Source organism: Mustela lutreola, chromosome 17, assembly GCF_030435805.1.
Source record: "Mustela lutreola isolate mMusLut2 chromosome 17, mMusLut2.pri, whole genome shotgun sequence".
Lineage (NCBI taxonomy): Eukaryota > Metazoa > Chordata > Mammalia > Carnivora > Mustelidae > Mustela > Mustela lutreola.
Window position 1 is genome coordinate 8,862,268 of NC_081306.1, and position 18,965 is coordinate 8,881,232.

General features: G+C 43.2%; 1 protein-coding gene across 1 annotated transcript in view; it reads right to left on the minus strand.

The window, feature by feature from the left end:
• The window catches only part of IQCK (IQ motif containing K), a 101,947-nt gene extending 95,765 nt beyond the window's left edge, over positions 1-6,182 (minus strand). The window contains exon 1 of the mRNA XM_059154311.1: positions 6,054-6,182. Coding sequence (XP_059010294.1) covers positions 6,054-6,071 — 18 coding nt within the window. The 5' untranslated portion in view covers positions 6,072-6,182. The remainder of the gene's footprint in view (positions 1-6,053) is intronic.
• Between the last annotated feature and the right edge of the window lie 12,783 nt (positions 6,183-18,965).

The following is an 18,965-nucleotide window of genomic DNA, read 5'->3' on the forward strand; positions in this document are numbered from 1 at the left end:
ATCTGGTCCACATTTATCCAGGCCCAAGAGATTCACTGAATGAAGAATGGGTGTGCAATCCATTTCAGGCTGATAAGGTATGAGAGGAGATGTGCTGGGGCTTCTGGGAAATAATTTCCTTTGCTTTTCTAAATGAGCTTGGTCATTCTCTCCTTGTTGCTGAAGTAGGTGGGGGCAAAGCCTAGGCCAGTAGCAGTAGCTGTTTTGCCACTCTGAGGGAAGCTAGCCTGAGGATAAAACCAATTCTGCAAGAGGCCAACCAGAGATGTAGAAGAGAACCAAGTCCTCGAGTACCTCACTGAGCTCCTAAATCAAACCAATCCTGAGATCTTCCTTCTCTATCTCAGAACTGTCTAATTCCCTGAACCAATAGCAGTTTTCTGCTATTTGCAGCATAATGAGTCCTAGCCAAGATAGCTGCCCAGTATCCCTTCTGACTTCTTTTGGTCACTGGATCCTGAGTTCCTTTTGGGGATCTACCCTTCCCCAGTTCTAAAGCTTTGTGCATTAGGTTAGGGATCCTTCCCTTTGCCCAACAGCCCACTGCCCACTCAATTCCCTGGTTCCAAGGACTGACTCCAAAGTAGGTAATAGACCTGAATCTGTTCAATTAGAAACTCTGGAAGATACTTTCTCTTTCTCAGGTACACTTGAGTCTATGAGACCTGGGCTGGTGTCACTGGTGGGGACTGTTTGAAGGTAGAGCCAAGCCAGAAGAAACAAAATCAAGAGATGGAGAGGCAACCACATCATGAAGACATCATCTGGGCCCCAGATCAAGCTGTGGAAGATCACCTCATGGGAGAGCATGTACAAATACAAACAAACAAAATATCTTTTTCACTGAAGTGAGCTTGAATGGGGTTTTCTGCCATTTTGAGGGCTGGCCTTCAGAGTAAACTGGCAGATATGGGACTGGTTAGTTTGACATACTTAACACAGCCAACTAAAACACACTCTTTTAACTTCATACTATTTTTAACTGCTAACAATATCAACCTTTTATCAAAAACTGCTTATGGCAAAAATTATTAACCTCACTCTGAGTGCACAAAATATTTTCAGAGTTACATTGGAAAGAATTCCCAAGTGAAGTTTACAACAGAGCCACTAAGCCCGCTCTGTTCAATATATCAGTCCATTTAAATTCTCATTTAGTTCTGATCTTTCATGTTCCAATTAAGCTAATCCAAAGGCATGGCTCGATGTCAGGGGATCACCAAGAACATTGAGCCAACTGTAATGTCTAATCTTTATGATGTTATTTATGTGTTTCAAACTTAATTTGCCCCAGTGGAATACAACCCAATTCATGACAGAACAGGAGTGGTATTGTAGCCTTTTAATCAACCATCAGTCTGAGAAAAATGCTGAAGTTCTACCTTAACAATTGCACAGTTGATTTCCTGCCTTAAGACCTCTTCCCCCTTCAGAATCACATAGACAGTGGGCAGCCCAGGGGTCCCAGGGAAGGCAACTATAACATAAATAAAAGACCAGGAAGGTCAATGTCAACAAAGATTCAACAAGGGACAAGCAAGTCTTCATGAAGACTCCACTCCCATGAAAACTCCTATCTCAGTATCGAAACTATTTGCAACCTAGCTTTATAGACAAGGTTCCAAGAGATCAAGGAATCTAGAGCACTATCTTTAAGATCTGCCCTCTGCTCAGAGAAGATGGAAAAACTGGTCAAGTCCTGTGCAAAAGGAAGCTTCTGGGAGAGGCTCTGCTGATCCATCTCACCATTCCTGCCTGAAACAGGATTTATTTTTTTTCACGGTCAGCCTGGTCCCGTTTTCTCCGTTTTCTCTCTTGCTGCCAGCTTCATCCCTTCCTGAAACCCTCTTTCAAAACAGTCCTGAAAGACCATGGCTACCCCTTACTGAACACTCACCCTGTGCTAAGTGCTATACATGCAACTTCTTATTCAATCCTCTCAGAAGCCCTGGTGAGGTGGGTACTAGGGTTATTACCCTCCCCATTTAACAGATAAGAAAACTGAGGCTCATGGTTTAAGGAATCTTCCCAGGAGCCCAGAACTAACACAAGTTGGAGGGGGAGATTCGAGCCCACATGTGTGACTCCAGCACCCCTACCGTACCCTTCAGCATTGTGTTCTGTCAGAGCCCTCCACATGGCCGAGTCTAATCTCCCACCAGCCTTTTACTCCCCGCAGGGCAATCTCAACCCTCCTCTTCCTTACCTACTGCCCTCAGTCTTAGTCTTCTATTCCAAGCCTAAGGAAACTTTCTCCAACTTAATTTTGTTCTTATGTTATTGCTTCTTTTCACTGTAGCTATGCCAATCACTGAGCTAAACATTTTAAATGCATTATCTTATTTAATTCTGATAAACTCTCTTATTACTACTAACCATAACCATTATCATTACTTCCATTTTATGGAGGAGGAAACTGAGGCTTAGGAAGATTAAAATTACAAGGTTCCAATGCTAGCAATGTCCAAAGTCACATATCTAGAAAGAGGTAGAAATGGGCCCTAAATTCAGGTGAGCACAGCTCTAAACTCGACGCTTATTCATGATGCTTTCCTTCCCCTACCTCCCACATAAGATCAGCAGGTACTACTACAAAAATCTGGGTAGTTCCAGGTTTTCAGAACAGGGGTCGGCAAACTTCTTAAAGAGGCAGGTGTACATATTAGACTTGTGTCACAACTATTCAACTTAGCTCTACTGAAAAAGTACAAAAGTGCAAAAGTGGCCATAGACAATCTTTAAAGGAATGAGTGGGGCTGAATTCCAATAAAACTTGTTTTACAAAAATAGGCAGCTGGCCCCATAGGCCGTAGTTTGCCGGCCTCTGCTTTAGAACACTGTCAATCATTGATAGATGATCTTTCGTGCAGAAATATGGAAAAATCCATAGTTCTTGATTTGGGACACAGACATGTGATTTTCAAGAAAGCTCTGTTTCACCTACTTCCTGGGTAACCCTTTTATTATTCTAAGGCATTAACAGTTTAAACAACTGTTGGATCAGTTATTAGTTTATGATTTGAGGTTTCTTGTTCCTCAAAAGTAACAGGAGAAATTGCGGCTCTCAAAACAACCAAGAGGGTCAATGACTCATTTTAAGGAGGTCCTTTTATATAGTTTTAATTTTTTTAAAAGATTTTATTTATTTATTTATTTGACAGAGAGAGAGGGAAAGAGGGAACACAAGCAGGGGGAGCAGGAGAGGGAGAAGCAGGCTCCCCACTAAGTAGGGAGCCCAATGCAGGGCTTGATCCCAAGACCCTGGGATCATGACCTGAGCTGAAGGCAGATGCCTAACAACTGAGCCACCCAGGGCACTCCTAAGGTTGGTTCTTTTAAAAAAGAATCAATTGAATCTTTTTTTCATTTTTTAAAAAATGGCTCCCAGTCCTTTAGACATTAATTCTCAAGAGAAGTTTGGGACACTAGCTGTCTTCCTTTCTTTCTTGGTCACCGTGGCAGTGATTCTAGCAGCTTCGTCAGCCTTGGAGGGCTTTCATACTGCATTCTCAGGTTCTGAGCTCACCATATTATTTCCAAGAGTTATGTTTAGATTTTTACAAATATATATTATGTTTAAAAGGCCCTAGTATTTTTAGCATGATGAGGAAAGTCCATCCTTGGCCATCTGTAATACCCAGAAATTAGTAACAAGGATGCCACCTTCCATTTACTCAAGCAACAATGGGTCACCCGGTTGGGACCCTGGGGAGTAACATTTCTGTTGCAGATTTGCTGTTTCCCAGGCATTATGTTAATCGTGTTCACAACAGCTAATGTGTACTGTTTTCTCTATGCCAGGCACTCTTTTAAATTTTACTGAACTCATTTATCCTCATGGCAGCTACACATTATTATTATTGCTATTGTTATTGTTACTATTATTCCCATTTTACAGATTAGGAAACAGGGACCCAGAAAGGTTAAATACCTTGCCCAAAGTTCTTTACTCATAGATGGAAGAGTATGAATTTGAACCCGGCTGGACTCTGGGGTTTGCTCTTCCACACCTTGCCTTATTTAACTCTCTCAATAATTCCACCTGTTCTTTACAAATGAGGAGAGGAGGGAGTTGGAAACAAGCAGCTTCCCTGAAGTCACTAGGCTAGAGCCAGGATTCAAACCTGTCACCTGCTGTCAGATCCATACTATTTCTAATACAACATATGAGGTAAATTACAAAAAGGGTCACTGGTCTTTACCCCTCCCTGGATCCACACCCTCTGTGGGGTAGCTTTATAGATCTTCCCATTAAGAGGTGGAGGCTATTTCCTTAGTCCTTGAATCCAAGCTGGACTTGTGACTTGCTTTGGCCAATATAATGCCATGAAAGTAACAGTGTGCCAATTCCAAGCCTCAGGCTCAAGAGGGCTTGAGAACTTCTATTTGAATCCTCACACCCCTGCCCGGCTACCATGTGAACAGTCCAGGGTTCATCTGATGGAAGCTAAGAGAACAAGTCGAACAGAGATGATGCATCCCAGCTAAGGCCATCCCAGACTAGCTGGTACCCAGCCTGCCTGGTAGTTACCCACAAACACGTGAACAAGCTCAGTCAAGGCCAGAAGAATCTCCCAGCTGAGCCCAGCCCAAATTACTGCCTTGTAGGAGAGTGAACTAAATAAATTGTTGTTTTAAGCCCTAACTTTTGAGGTACTTTGTTACATAGCAAACGTTAACTGATGCCATGACTAATAAGTGAAATGCAATTTATGGCCAAATGGTCATGTTCTCCCCAAGTAGCAGCCCGTCAAGAATGCTACACAGCCACCTGGCAAAAAGCCATGCCCCTGAAAGCCAGAGGACAAAGCTTCAGAGCAGAAAAGGAAAATGCTGTCACAAAGCCACTGCCCTTTATATTGTAAGACAACCATGGGGTCACCCTCAGGTCAGAGCCTGTTGACTTTCTTTTTAAAGTCTTGTCTTTTGAGGATGACTTTGATTTTTAGAAACAAAAGCAACTCCTAGCCAAGTTTGGGAATGAAGTGATCAATACTGCCATTGTTAAAAGGAAGAAAGAAAAGAAGCATGACTATAAAGTTATAATAAGATTTTCTTGCATGGTTTACAAACTGGATCTGAGAGCAATTCCAAGAGCCTCAAAGGGAAGTATTTTCAACACTAACAGAGTTATTGACATACAGCAGGCCCCCCTTATCCAGGGGGTAGGTTCCAAAACCCCAGTGGATGCCTGAAGCTGTGGACAGTACTGAACTCTGCATGTACTATATTTTTCCTATAAATACATACCTATGATAAATTTAATTTGTAACTTGGGCACAGTAAGACAACAACAATTATAACAATATGCTGAAAAAATATGCTGAAATAAAAGTCATGTGAATGTGGTCTCTCTATGCCCCAGAATATCTTTGTTTTTTTAAAGAATTTATTTATTTGACAGAGAGAGATCACAAGTAGGCAGATAGACAGACAGAGAGAGAGAAGAGGAAGCAGGATCCCTGCAGAGGAGAGAGCCTGATATGGGACTCGATCTTAGGAACCTGAGATCATGACCTGAGCCGAGGGCAGAGGCTTAACCCACTGAGCCACCCAGGCGCCCGTATGCCTCAGAATATCTTATTGTCCTGTACTCACCCTTCTTCCTCTAGTGATGTGAAATGATGAAACGTCTGTGTTACAAGATGAAATGAGGTGAATGAGGGAGGGGTGTTAGGCTACTATTGACCTTCTGATGACCATTAGAAGGAACATCACTTGCTTCTGGAACACGTGTGACCATAGGTCACTGAAACCTCAGCTTAGGGGGCATTGCTACTGTAGGACTAAGTGCCTAGGTTGTAAGCCAGACTCCTGGGCTCCAACCCTGGCTCTTCCTCTGAGTGACCTTGTGAATGGGGTTACTCCTTGAGCCTCTGTTTCCTAACCCACAAAATGGGGGCAGTAAAACCACCCATTCCAAGGGTTGCTGTGATGATTAAATAAGATTGCAATGTGAAATAATGCCTGGCATATAGGAAGTACTCTATAAATGAATGCCATCAGTCACCACTGATTAATTGCTTAGTAGATGATTAAGAAATAGCCCTTACCTTGGAGCCATATTTCATATTTAGGTATTAAATTCCAAAATGTGAAATTGGGATCTGTTGTCTGGACCCACTTCAATGCTATAATATTCACTCAAACATAACAAGGTCAGGTAAAAACTCAGTTTCCTCTACTCAATATCTACGAGAAATGAAAATATATGTCCATATAATATTTATATGCAAATGTTCATAGAAGCATTACTCATAATAGCCAAAAAGGACAACAACCCCAAACAAAATGTGGTATATCCATACCATTGAATACCATGCAGCAATAAAGATGAAGTGCTGATCGAAGCCATAGCAGAGATGAACCTCTCCAACACTGTATGACATGAAATAAGCCCAATACAAAAGACCATCTATTATGTGATTCTAGTTATAGGAAATGTCCAGAAAATCTATGGAGATAAAAAGTAGGTTAGCTGCTGCCTGGGGTTAGGGGTGGAAGTGAAGAGTGACCAAAAATAAGATTTGGGGGAGGGGATATGGAAATGTTCTAAAATTAGATTATGGTGATGGCTACATAACTCTATAAATTTGCTCCAGTTAAAATGAGTGGAAAAATTGCTTGTTTAAATTGTGGTAAAATATACATAATATCATCCTAACAATTTTTTAGCTGTAGGTCAGATGTGTTAAACACATTCACATTGTGTAACCCATCTCCAGAATTTCTCTCATCTTGCAAAACTGAAACTCTACCCATTAAACAACAACTTCCATTCCCTCCTCCCCACAGGCCCTGGCAACCATATGCCCCTTTCTGTCTCCAAATCTGACCACTCTAGGTACCTCTCATGTGAGCGGAATCATACAAATAAATCATACTTTGTATCTGAACCCATGTTGTGTGTGTGTGTGTGTGTGTGTGTGTGTGGCTGGCTTATTTCACTAGGATAACGTCCACAAGGTACATTCATGTGGTAGCATAGGACAAGAAGAGCTCCTTCCTTTTAAAGGCTGAATAGTATTCCATTGTATGGATATACCACATTTTAAAAATCCATTCATTCATGATGGACGCTTGGGTGAAATCAAAGGATTTTATGGTATCTAAATTATACTTCAATAAAGCTGGGGTGGTTTTTTTAGATTTTATTTATTTATTTGAGAGAGAGATAGCAGAGAGAAAGAGAGAGGGAGCCCAAGCTGGGGTGGCAAAGCAGAGGGGGAAGGAGAAGCAAGTTCCCTGATGAGTCCCTGGAGCACAACACGGGGCTCAATCCAGGACCTAGAATCATGATCGAAGCCAAAGGCAGATGCTGAACCAACTGAGCCACCCAGGCACCCCAGTAAAGCTGTTTTTGTTTTTGTTTTTTTTAAATTTTTTTTTTTTAAGATTTTATTTATTTATTTGCCAGAAATCACAAGTAGGCAGAGAGGCAGGCAGAGAGGGAGAAGGAAGCAGGCTCTCTGTAGAGCAGAGAGCCCAATGTGGGGCTCGATCCCAGGACCCTGAGATCATGACCTGAGCCGAAGGCAGAGGCTTTAAGCCGCTGAGCCACCCAGACACCCCAGTAAAGCTGTTTTTTTTTTTTTAAGTTTATTTATACACTGTCCTGTTAATGGACTTTAAGGTCATTTCCATTTCTTTATATATATATATATATTTTTTTTTTTTTTAGAATCTTTTTTTTTTTTTTTTTAAAGATTTTATTTATTTATTTGACAGAGAGAGATCACAAGTAGACAGAGAGGCAGGCAGAGAGAGAGAGAGAGGAGGAAGCAGGCTCCCTGCTGAGCAAAGAGCCCGATGTGGGGCTCGATCCCAGGACCCTGAGATCATGACCTGAGCCGAAGGCAGCGGCTTAACCCACTGAGCCACCCAGGCGCCCCCCATTTCTTTATATTTTAACCAATGTTGCATTTAATGTTCTTCTTCAGAGCTTCTTATTACAAAGACTGAGTTTTTCTAGCCATAGTTCAGATTTAGAAGGGAAATTTTTATGTCATAGAGTATATTTTCAATTTTACTAGGTTTTGCCGAATTTTTCTCCAGATGGGTAGTACCAATTATACATACACACACACACACACACATATGACTTCCAGGGCACCTGGGTGGCACTTTGCTTTGACCCACAGAATGTGGTAGAAGGGATGCTGTTGGAGTTCCAGAGCCTCGGCGTCACACTTCTGCCTTTGCCCTCTTGCAACACTGTCCCCAAACCACCAGGCTGTACAGGAGCACGGCTGGCCTACTAGAGGATGAGAGGCATGTGGCTAGCCAGCAAGCACCCAGGCTCCAACCCTGTGTCTGAGGCCAGCTTGGGCCTCCCAGCCCTGCCCAGTCACCTGCTGAAAGCAGTCCCCTGAGTGAGTGGAGGTGAGACCAAGAGAACAGTCAGCCCACAGAAATAATAAATCACTGTTTTAGCCGTAAAGTTTCCAGGTTGTTTATGATACAACAACACAGCAATCAGGTAACTGTTAAGTAGGTAGTAAATATTATCTAAGCATTTCCTTTCAGGACCCGAAGAGGGCTCTATAAAGTGCGACAAGGGGGTACTGGGCCCAGTAAGGTGGAGAACCACTGCTGTGATGAGTTCCCACCGCTCCTAAAATAAAACTCACACTCTTTACTGGCCTATACGATGTGGCCACTACAGAGCAACCTTGGCCACGTCACCTCCCAGCTCATTCGTGTGCTCTGCTCCCTCCATTCTGGCTTCCTTTCCGTCACGGGAATAGGTGACTGAATTTGGCCGTACTGGGTCATTAGGAAAACTCACAAGGAGTTGTACCAGAGGATTTCAGTGCCAAAGTACCCCAAGTTAAAGATAGAACACATGGTAAAAAGACGTGAGTAAATCACTCAGCAAGTCAGTGAAAATTAAAAAGAAAGAAAATCACTTAGGTGGGGGAGCAAAGTTAAACAGATGAGTTTGAAAATGTTATCTAGGGGCGCCTGGGTGGCTCAGTGAGTTAAAGCCTCTGCCTTCGGCTAGGGTCATGATCTCAGGGTTCTGGGGTCAAGCCCCACGTCAGGCTCTCTGCTCAGCGGGGAGCCTGCTTCCCTTCCTCTTTCTCTGCCTGCCTCTCTGCCTACTTGTGATCTCTATCAAATAAATAAATAATGAGGGGTGGGCAGAAGGAGAGGGAGAAGCAGAATTGCTGGTGAGCAGGGAGCCTGACTCGGGGCTCAATCCCAGGACCTGAGATCATGACCTGAGCCAAAAGCAGACACTTAACCAAGTGAGCCACCCAGGCACACCTTCATTCACGTGCTCTGCTCCCTCCGTTCTGGCTTCCTTTCCGTCACGGGAATAGGTGACTGAATTTGGCTGTACTGGGTCATTAGGAAAACTCACAAGGAGTTGTACAAGAGGATTTCTGTAACCTTTTCATATGTAGCTGAAAACGACTATCTGGGGAAGGATTAAAGAAATCTCTTTCACTTGTTAAATTCAACTCAAGAAAGGCACAGGGTCTTCATTTAATCTTAAGGCTGAGATAATTCAATCATTCATTTAAGGTTTAGTCTCCCAATTGTAATCGCCTCCAAAAATTAAGGACTAGAGAAATACCTGCTTGTTAAATAAACTGAATTTTATTCTGAGCATTGAAAAGATTAAAATATCTAACGATGAATAAACCATTTGATTAGGATCTTATGAATTTCACTAGAATTCAATTTGCAATATTGAAAATGACGCGTATAAAGGAACTGAATTATGAATAAATCAATATAAAAAGCATTAAGCTTACACAGCTTGTCTGGTTGGAAGAGTCATGTTGGAAGCAAAGCCCGCCTGATTCTAGAGGCCCGGTTCTGAAGCACTGGCCCATGTACCATAGATTGCTTCATGTGTTTGTGTGTGTGTGTGTGTGTGTGTCTTTGTCTAACTGGCCAAGTGCTCTTTGGCATAGTAATGAGATGCCATTCATTATTCTCCACCCCTACCCACCCCCCCGCCCCTCGTTTTATTCCCTCCAGTTTTCCTTGGAGTGTTACAGTCCTCACGAGACAATCTAAATGAAGGATTCTACCCCATGAGGCCTCCATGAGGCCTGGTCTGGGTGATTGCCCCATACCTGCCTTGCTTCTCACTCCTTTTTTCCTATGGATTCCAGACCCATCTTTCATATCAGAATGTGGCCCATGCTTTCGGCAAGCCATTGGACCAACCACCAGCGTGGTCTGACGTCAAACTCCTAGACTCAGGAAGCAGAGCACTGCTCAGCTTGAATCTTGGCTCTATAGCCACTTACTAGCTGTTCTCCAGAGCTTGTTGGTTAACCTTGGCAGTACAGGTTCCTCATCTGAAGACTGAAGTAAGAGCACCCACACTGGAGGGTTGCTGGGAAGATGAAATGAGTTTCAACAGATCAAATATTTAGAACAATGTAAGGGCCCTAAAGTGCCCTTACAAATAAAAATTTTATTTATTTGACAGACAGAGATCACAAGTGTCTGTAGGGCCTGCAGAGAGGCAGGCAGAGAGAGAGGGAGGAATCCTGCTGAGCAGAAAGAGCCTGATGCAGGGCTCAATCTCAGGACCCAGAGATCATGACCTGAGCCAAAGGCAGAGGCTTTAACCCACTAAGCCACCCAGGTGCCCCAGAAACTACTATTCTTCAATTCCAGCTTCTTGCTCAACTCTCTGGCTCTCCATCTGCTAGGAGGTCCCTTCAATTTTTAGAGGATTGCTTCTCACCCAGCTCTAGCTCTAAGGGAAGCCACTCTACAGTCTATCTTCCTCCAGAGGCAGTAAATCGAGACACCACAGGTATAGTTAGTAAATCAGTTCTTGTGTGTAACAGCTAGCACAAACTGACAAGCGCTCCCATAAATTAACTGCTATCTTAAAAATTGGCCGTGAATTTTGAGGAACTGTATTCATTCATCCAACAAATATTTAGTGGGTCCCTCCCTACCATGTCCCAGGCGCTGCTAGAGCTACATCATAGAACAAAACAGAAAATAACAAAAGCAAGGAAACCTAACTATAAGTCAGCAAAATACAAACCAGCAATTATTTCTTGAGTGACCTAATATAAACGCTGTTTCAAGATATAATTTGAGCGGCCCCAATAAACAATGAATTATGCTGCTGTTTAAGAGTCATTTGGGGGCGCCTGGGTGGCTCAGTGGGTTAAGCCGCTGCCTTCGGCTCAGGTCATGATCTCAGAGTCCTGGGATCGAGTCCCGCATCGGGCTCTCTGCTCAGCGGAGAGCCTGCTTCCCTCTCTCTCTCTGTCTGCCTCTCCATCTACTTGTGATTTCTCTCTGTCAAATAAATAAATAAAAATCTTTAAAAAAAAAAAAAAAAAAAAAAAAAAAAGAGTCATTTGGATGCGAGTTCAGTTGTGGGTGACAGATAAGAATGCCCCAGTTATGTAATTTTGGCTGGAGGCTGGTTATCATTCAGTTTAAGCATCTATTCCCACTGACAGGATGTGAGGAACAGCTGAATTGAGAAAATGCAAATCTGTTGTGCAGATCTGGATAAGAGGAGCTCCGCTCGGGTCTGACAAATGTTTCTGCAACTTTCAAGCCTTCAAAAATAACCCACAAAACACTACTGTGACCAGGGGGTGAAAAAGGAAGGAATTAGATTTAATTAAGAAATCCTAAATCAGGAAATAAAAAGAAGTTAATGGTAAGCCACCCAGCTTGCATATTTGTAGTATTCAAATCACTGAGCTTCTGGGCAAAGCCCAAGGGAAGGCTAACCTTCTTTGGTGCCTGCGAACCTCATTAAGCACTTCCCCTCATCCTCCTGTAACCGGAGAACTTCTGCCACCCCCTCCCCCTTTTTCTTTCTGCCTTCCCTTTAATACGGGAGGAAAGAGGCTCACAGATCACTTAGGGTCCCACTGCAAGGAAAGCAGTTGAGCAGGATTTGGGACTCCAGTGTGTCTGGCTGCCTTGGAAGTTTATCAATTTTTGCAAGCTAATGGTTTTAAGAACCTGTATTTTCTGATCACTCATTACGACATTTAAACTTCAATGCTCCGTTCAAACACCCTGCAGCATTTGATGTTTAGACTGGTTTCATTCAGTCCCTGCGGCAGCTCATCTGCAGGACGTCAAAGATGAAATAGGAGTTGGCACAAGGATGCCTCATTAATCTCTAATACAAATAGAAATTTCTCTGATTCTTTAAAAGCACTTTATCATTGCTTGGAGGCTGGAAACTGTTTCTAGCCCCCTCATTACGGAATTATTCATGGGCAAAAAGTAGAGATATAACCCTCCATGTAAAATCTTAATTACTGCCCTTTCAGCTGATTTCTGTGTCCTCTGAAGGGGTATAAATGAGTAGAATAACAGTTGAAGAAATCAGAACAAAGTCTGCACAGTGGACTATAGCTGCACCAAGGTCTAGATGTGCATTCACAGCTCCTGGATCCACTCTCATTTCCCCATGTCAGCTCTTTTTTTTTTTTTAAAGATTTTATTTATTTGACAGACAGAGATCACAAGTAGGCAGAAAGGCAGGCAGAGAGAGGAGGAAGCAGGCTCCCTGCTGAGCAGAAAGCCTGATGGCAGGGCTTGATCCCAGGACCCCTGGATCATGAGCTGAGCTGAAGGCAGATGCTTAACCGACTAGGCATCCCTTGTTTGTGGTTTTCTTGAGGACAAGGCCATAGCTGGTCCTCTCTGTGTCCTTTCCTAGGGTCTGGCCCAGTCATCAGTACACAGTAGGATTTAATAAACCCTTGTTGAACAGAATTGAACTTGAGTGACTTACTCTGTCTCTGGATATTCTATATGCATATTCAAACACAAGTTATTCCACTGTGCTCATGTCATTGTTTAATCATTGTGTGCCATCCTTTGTTCAACTCATAAAAGCCATGGAACACTGAATATACTATGGCCAACAACAAGATTTAAAAAAAAGATCCCTGAAATGTGACCTGTAGGATAGTCTGGTCTCCCTCATTTAGCAACAGGACCTGAAGTCGGAGAGACAAAGCTCCTGACAATGGCAGGGTCAGGCTAGGGGCTCTGCTGTCTGGTCCCTGGGCTCACTACCATTCCACCCGGCTGCACTTTGCACCTGTTAACAGCACACAGCGGAGGGGGAAGGTCAGTTATGAATGGGGGATGGACATTTAGCCCTCAGGAGAAGCCAAATGAGCAAATGAAAAGAAATATAAGTTCAGAGTTTATAACCTATGGCAAGTAAACCTATGTTTTAAAAAATCGGCATTTCCTGGAGCTATTTAGAGGATAGCTTCCAACTTCCATCATTTAGGAGGGATGAAATTAGGATTATCTAGGCTATGGGTGTCTCCTTAGTATATAAAAGCACCATCAGGGTGACAGGCAGTTCTTCTCAGAGACAGACTGTGCTGAAGGGAACCAGAGAGCTGATACCATTAGCTGTGAGTGCTGAGGGCCTGGGATGTGGCGAGCTGACTGAGATTCGCACTGCAGTTACTGCCGATTTTTTAAGTATCATTTTGAATCATAACTTGGATCTGAATCCAAACTCCGCAAATTCATCTTGATCCCCTTTGTAAATCTTTTTGTTCTTCTGTTTCCTCATCTGTAAAATATAGGGGACACTAATAGAAGGAATCTCATAGGGCTGTTGGAGGGCTGAATGAAATAGTGAATGGTAAAGCATTTAGGCAAAGCACCAGGCACAGAGCAAGCACTTGGTCAATATTAAAAATTGTTGCTATTTTATTCTCTTCATGCAGGCCATCCGAAATTCTAGTATTCAAAACTGTGCATGGAACACACGCACCCTCAAGTATCCTGTCAACCATAGAAAAGAGGGTGCTCCCACAGGGGTATTTACAGGAGGGTGCTCCAGGATTCGAACTCTGTTCACACAGAAAGCTGGCTGCAGTGTGACCACGAGTAATGCTTAGCGAGCATCGACAGTGGGTCAGGCTCTCCTGAAACAAGCTACACGCATGATACTGAGCATGAAGTGGAGTATGGAGAGGCCAGAGGTGGGAAGATCAATCCAGAATCAGATAAAATAGAAGGCGAGCTTTCACCGTCATACACAGTCAGTGGGAACCAATAAACCTGGTAGATGCCAGTTGCCCAGGAGAAGGGCAGGCAGGGAGGCCAAGAAGGCGGAAAACCTCTCCGGGGCCAAGTGGCCAGACAGATGGCGGTGCACGTGTGTGCACAACTAGATGTCACGGCTGCTTTTGAGTGAGTGACCGAAACACAGCTCTCCTTCCCAAAGGGATTGTTTTGAGAATGACCACTTGATGGTCCTGAGATAATGAGGTCCCATCTGATAAAAATGAATTACTAAGCATTTAGAAATAAAGAAACCCCACAGAGCAACTAACCTCAAAACATTTTTCTTTCTTTGCTTGGTGAAGCAGGCTAGCCATTCCGGGAAGCAGAACTGGAAAGATGAATGTTTCCAGATATTCCTTGGGGGAACCTAAACCAAACAAACAAACAAAAAAATCCTACTAAAAATCCCAAATGGCCCAGATGAATCTGGGAGAAATGTTTGTTTCTGAACCAAAAGAAGATACTGTCCGTGAAGTAACAGGACCTTAAATGTTGCATTTTACTTCAGACTGCTGAGTTGGGCTGTGTTATTCAAGAAACTGAAAATATCTTTCTGAGCCTCTGTGGACTGGCGAGGATGTGGACCGGGTCCTGCACGGGGCTGGGGCCAGAGGCACAGCAAGGAGGCCAGCGTGGCTGGAGGGGCAATAAGCAAGGGAAGTGTGGTAGCACCAAGGAGGAGAGAAACAGGTTGGGGGTACAATAGATGGGGCATTATGTCCACAATAATGGTGGTGGTGGTTGCCAAGGCCCAACGCTCACTAGCAGAGAGAACAGAACAAAATGGTAGGAGAGGTCTGGCCCCAGGGAGGGCCTGAGGAACTGGCCCCAGGGAGAAGATGGAGAAAGTCTACACCTCTGACTTCAACCCACAAGACAGGGCAGCGTGATACTTTCATCCACCTTTTAGATTCCCCCCTTTGATTTGAATGTAGAATCAAGGTATGCTTGCTGTTATTTATCATCTTTCTTATATTTCATCCTTAAAGATAAACCAGTAGGATAAAGTTACTTCTCTTAGAAATAAAAATTAAGGGGCGCCTGGCTGGCTCAGTCAGTAGAGTATGTGACTCTTGATCTCAGGGTCACGAGTTAAAACCCCTTGTTGGGCATGGAACCTACTTAAAAAAAATTTTTTTTTTAATATAAGAAAATTCTGATACGTATTAAAAAAAAACAAAAGATAAAATTAAACTTAAAATAAGAAGATATTCTTTCATATTTTTGTGGTCTCCCTGAGGTCTGTCCACCCCATTCCCACCCTGTAGTTTTGCAATATTACAAGTCCCACATTATAAATCTCCCTTACTTACAGGTTTTTGGATCAACTGTTTCCAACTTGATTTGAGGACAGAGTACATGCGAGTCCATGGTCAAATGAGGAGCTGAATAAACGTGCTCTGTATTGAAGCCATGGAGAACCGTTTCCTCTAATGGTGAAACCTGATGGCGGGGGGGGGTGGGGGGTCGAATCAAGTCATATAAATAGTTTAAATAACTATATTTTCCTGTGTAACCTAACAAAGGATAAAATTCTGTTTTAACTTCAGGTTCAAGGGGCACAATGAGTACAAATCTTTGTGCCCTCTTCCCTTCTGGGACACCTAGAAATGACAATCAAGGAATAAAGCCCTAATAGAGAAAAAGAACAGGAGAACCGTTATTGGATGCAAGATTTGCAAACATTTCCAAAAGTAAGAGATGAAGCCTGTGGTCAAGGAAGAGAGGAAAGGGTAACCCAGGATCCATAAGAGGAAACAGTGCCAGTGGATGGGAGTCCCTCTTCCCAACAAAATTCCAGAAGGCTTTAATCCCCTCAGAGGATGGGAATGAGAAAAAGAATGATAAACAGGAGGGGTTAAGTGAAAATCCAGCTGGGGCTCCACTGGCCTGCTGTCTGCATTTCCCCTCCTCCTGCTTCTGCTCCTTTCAATATACATAAAGCTCCACTCCCACCCTGTTTTATATCCAGTTCTCTCTCCTTGCCAGTGACTCTAGTGATTTCTAATGACTCCTAGGATTGGCCAAGCTGATAGATGAAAGGAGAGGAGGAAAAAAAAAAAAAAAAAAAGCTCTCCATTGATTTGGAGGCTCTCTGCCTGCAACCCTGAAGAAAAGAAAAGTCTTCATTAGACAATCACTCCCCACCAGCTCCTAGTCAATGTTTCTATTCATAGAAGAGACTCATCCAGAAGACAAATGCACATGGATGACTGCAGAAGAAAATCATACCAGCTACACAGAAAAATCCACTCAGATCCCCATTTTAAATTTTGAAAAAGTAACAAAAGTTCTCTACACAAAAACATCAGCAGCATAAAGGACAGATATCAAGATTTACCAAGAAAAACTGACTCCAGAAAAAACACAATTCAGGGAAGGGAACTGTAATTGGTATCTGCAGAGACATTGGAGAAAGCATTACATCCACAGAGCAAGAACAGGATGCTACGAAAAAAGAACAATCACAGGCAAGAAATTCTTAGAATCTCTAGTAGTGGTGGCTGCAATAACCTACTGGAATTCTAGAGACTTAGGTCTGGGTCCTAGCTCTGTGACTCTGTTCAATTCCCTGAATCTCTCAGAGCCTTGCTTTTTTAAACTCCATTAAGCCCTTATTTTACTTCAAGTATACGGTCTGAGGGCCCCCCTTCCTTGGCCCTCTTAGAAAGGTTTTTTTCATCTTGCCCACACTGGTATGCATAGAGAAATGTGCTTTCTCCCCAAGTATGCCCAACATGGGCATGTGTTGGCTCCTTCAGAAAGAACTTTCTCATCCAGGATCTCATCTGAGCCCCAGAGAGGTCCTGTGAGTTAGTCAAGGATTATCTGCTCCATTTACCAGAGGTGGAAACTGAGGGTCAGAAGGGTTATATGATGCCCTCTAAGTGACACCATTAGTAGTAGTAGAGCTAGGACTGGCCCCAATTTCTGGTTCTAATTCCGGTGCCTTCCCTTTCCCACCTCCTTAACTCATGACATCAGCACGATTGTCGCATAAGAGCCTTTCGTTTAGGTTGGGGCCTGGATGATACTCACAGAAATCATAGCTTCTTGTTTGACTTTACATCCCTCTGGAAAGGGAGGCAGCTCAGCTTCATACTCTAAAGGGAGCAGGGAAAAAAAAAAAATCCTTAATTCCACACTTCATTGCAGTTTGTAATACAATTTCCTTTCCTCTGAAGAAAACATTCTTAAATCTTAATTTGGTTGATGTTTTATTGAAATGAAAACAACTGGCTACTATAGGTTAATAACTACTGTGAACCACCTTATTTAAAAGAATCAGCTGGAAAACTTTAAAAATACTGATTCCCAGGCCTTCACCCTAGATCCATTGAATCAGAGTGTTCGGGCCCAACTCCAGAAAGTTATTTTCTGAGATGATTGTTCCCTTGTATGCCAGACTCAAGGCTTTATGTAAGAATTTGAGCCTCTTTTGCTGAGAAGGTACAACTTTAGATTTTGCTCCCAAATTATGATAACTACATGGAATAAAAGGAGGAAGAGGATGGGACAGAGGCCAAGGGAAGACACCAATAGCTACGTAGAGAGGAGGGGAGGAAAGGATAAAGAGGAGCACATGGGGGGAGGGCACTGGAAAAGCAACAGAGAGATGAGCTGTGTCTTGCAGCCATGAGGATGAGCATGAAGGCAGGATGGCCTGATTGGGGTATGCATCTGGAAGAGCAATCCCATAAAGACCCCACTACTCAAAGTGTGCCCAAGAACCAACAGCATCAGCATCTCTGGGGAGTTAGAAATGCAACACCTCAAATCCACCCCTGACCTGCTGAATCTGAGCCTTCATTTTAAGAAGATCCCAGGTGACTTGTATGCACAAGTGGGAGTAGTTCTGCTTTAAACTCCAATAGCTTCCTATCCTGGCTGCACATAAGAATCACTGGGGAAGGGGTGCGTGGGTGGCTCAGTGGGTTAAGCCTCTGCCTTCGGCTCAGGTCATGATCTCAGGGTCCTGGGATTGAGGTCCGCATCAGGCTCTCTGTTCAGCGGGGAGTCTACTTCCCCCCCTCTCTCTGCCTCTCTGCCTACTCGTTGTCTCTGTTTGTCAAATAAATAAATAAAACCTTAAAAAAAAAAAAAAAAGAATCACTGGGGAACTTTTTGAAAATAACTTTCTGGAGTTGGGCCCGGACACTCTGATTCAATGGATCTAGGGTGAAGGCCTGGGAATCAGTATTTTTAAAGTTTTCCAGCTGATTCTTTTTTTTTTTTTTCTTTTAGATTTTTAAAAATTTATTTATTTGACAGAGAGATTACAAGTAGGCAGAGAGGCAGGCGGGGGAGGTGGGGGGAAGCAGGCTCCCTGCTGATCAGAGAGCCCGATGCAGGGCTCAATCCCAGGACCCTGTGATTACGACCTGAGCTGAAGGCAGAGGCTTAACCCACTGAGCCACCCTGATGCCCCTAAAGTTTTCCAGGTGATTCTAATGTGCAGTGAGGTTGCCAGGTTTCAAGGCTGCTCACAGTCAACATGTTGGAAAGCCTAATGCAAAGAACAGTCCATACAAGTTCTGGAGGGTAACAAGAACTATTGCTTGGAGAGGGACAGAAGTGCTTGCGGCTAAATTAGTTACATCCCTAAAAAAGAGGGGTAAGAATATTTCTGGCAAAGTCAGTGTTTTAATGACAAATATAGTTACTTTGCAGCAATGAGGAAAAACAGTTTCTGAGCAAGATGGTATCAATGGAATGAATAAAATTGTATTGGACACATAGTTCTTGGTTACCTTGTTCCTCGTTAGTGAAGCATCTCTTGACTTTTTTTTTTCTTAACTCCTAGGTGTCAGGCTGGGGACCAGTAAGTCAGCCTGTAGGTTGCAAGCAATCTTGCCCAGTACCAGCTATATTAGTTTTCTAATGCTATGTAAAAAATCACCACAAAC